Genomic DNA, 1784 nt, shown 5'->3' with positions numbered 1-1784 from the left:
ATGGATTTTGGAGGTTTTAGGATTACACAAAGGAAATTTGAGATTTTTGAGATGAAGAAAAGTATTTTTAATTTTAACATGAAAATTACTTTGCACGCGGACTATTCAAAACGTTTTATCAATATATTCATGGACAAAACTTTATTTTATTTTATTAAAATTACTTCATTAAAAAACATGACTTTTTTGTATGTGAAAGACTTGTAATATTAACTAAAAGACTGCCAAATTTCGTGAAGATATACCAGATATATTGAGAGTTATGAGTATTAATTTATAAAGACTTTAAATGAGTACAAAAGGTCACATGACTCGGTCAAATTGACCAACCCTGTAGTGAGAGGGTTAAACTTGTAGCAGTATACATCTATATATAATTAAGTTTTATTGTTTTATTTCCCTTTGGACCGTGTCTTACAACTACTCGCACCATTATAAGTTGTAAATCACTTGGGCAACATGGAGGTCATGTCACTCTATCAAGTTACATTACCCACGAGCTGCTTGCATGCATGCATGCCTCATAAAACATTTATATTGAATTATTATCAGTATTTATTTTACCTAATCTAACCTTAACTAAACTAAAGAGATCATATTTTTTACATTTTACTTACTTTTATAATAATAATTAAAGAATAAACATGAAAAGCAAGAAATAAAGTACTTACAAGGGTTTTTTTTTGCTGTTGACTGTTGATGACACTTAACCCTACTTTTTTTATACTAATGGTTGTAATGCACTAAATAATTTTTATTTAATTGAATAATGCACCATAGAACATAAAATAATAACATGCAAAAAAACAACAATGGTCTAGTATTAATGTTGTAATTCTAGGCTTAGCTGTACCTGCAGTAATATAGCCCAAAGGTACTGCAAATTTTAATAATAGCAAAATAATACTTATTTTCTACAGGAAAACATTACAATGCACAACTGCATTTCTAATTTCTCTCTTTCATAACTAAAATTAAAATGTGTCTGTATGTCTGTCATTATAAACAAACATGGTCAATTTTTGGCAAGACAATTAAGAATAATATTCTATATATGTTCACCAAGTTTCATTAAAATCCAACCATTTTTGACTGAGTTATAAGGCAAAAATAGTGTGAAAAATTGGTCCTTATGTTAACAGATAGGGATATTTTAACCTTGTTGTGACCTTGACCCTCCAAAAACTAATCACTTCTAAATTGGTCATAGCCCAAATGTATACCAACCTTTGTCCAAATTCGTTCAGTTATTTTCGAGAAATCTTGTTGCCAAACACAGACAAGAGTGAAAACATCCACCTTTAGTGGTGGAGGTAAACATTCATACAGAGCACAAACACAACATAACTGACCTAATTTAACAGTGCCTGACTCAGTCAGAAGGATATTTCCAGCCTTCACATCCCTGTGAATTCTCCCCATGGAATGGAGGTAATCCAGGCCTTCAAGAGCATCCTGACAGATGGCAGAAATTTCTTCCTCTTTAAGTGGCTTCTTGTGAACTTCACACACAAAAAAACAACTACTGTCAAGTATTGAGGATATTAACTGAGAAAAGAAATCACTGATAAATATCGAGGATAACTAAAAAATAATTTCTAAGTACTGAAGATATTATCTCTTCAAAAATTACTGTCAAGTATTGAGAACATTAAATTTAACAAATTACTTTCAAAAATTAAAAAGATTATCTCCAATTATTTTTGCTTCCGATTTTCCTTCAATTTGTAAAATATAGTCTAACATACAAAGTATTTTAATAAGAGATTACAAGATAAAATATA

At 29.8% G+C, this 1784-nt stretch overlaps 1 protein-coding gene across 1 annotated transcript in view; it reads right to left on the bottom strand.

Annotated features, from left to right (window-relative positions):
• The window catches only part of LOC106475881 (serine/threonine-protein kinase Tao-like), a gene marked incomplete at its 5' end in the record, with an annotated part of 25537 nt that overhangs the window by 16695 nt on the left and 7058 nt on the right, over nucleotides 1-1784 (bottom strand). Inside the window, one exon of the mRNA XM_022379895.1 lies at nucleotides 1224-1548. Within this exon, the coding sequence (XP_022235603.1) occupies nucleotides 1224-1548 (325 nt within the window). The remainder of the gene's footprint in view (nucleotides 1-1223; nucleotides 1549-1784) is intronic.

The sequence above is a fragment of the Limulus polyphemus genome, unplaced genomic scaffold, assembly GCF_000517525.1.
Source record: "Limulus polyphemus unplaced genomic scaffold, Limulus_polyphemus-2.1.2 Scaffold9352, whole genome shotgun sequence".
Classification (NCBI taxonomy): Eukaryota; Metazoa; Arthropoda; class Merostomata; order Xiphosura; family Limulidae; genus Limulus; species Limulus polyphemus.
This window is presented reverse-complemented; position numbering and strand designations above follow the sequence as displayed.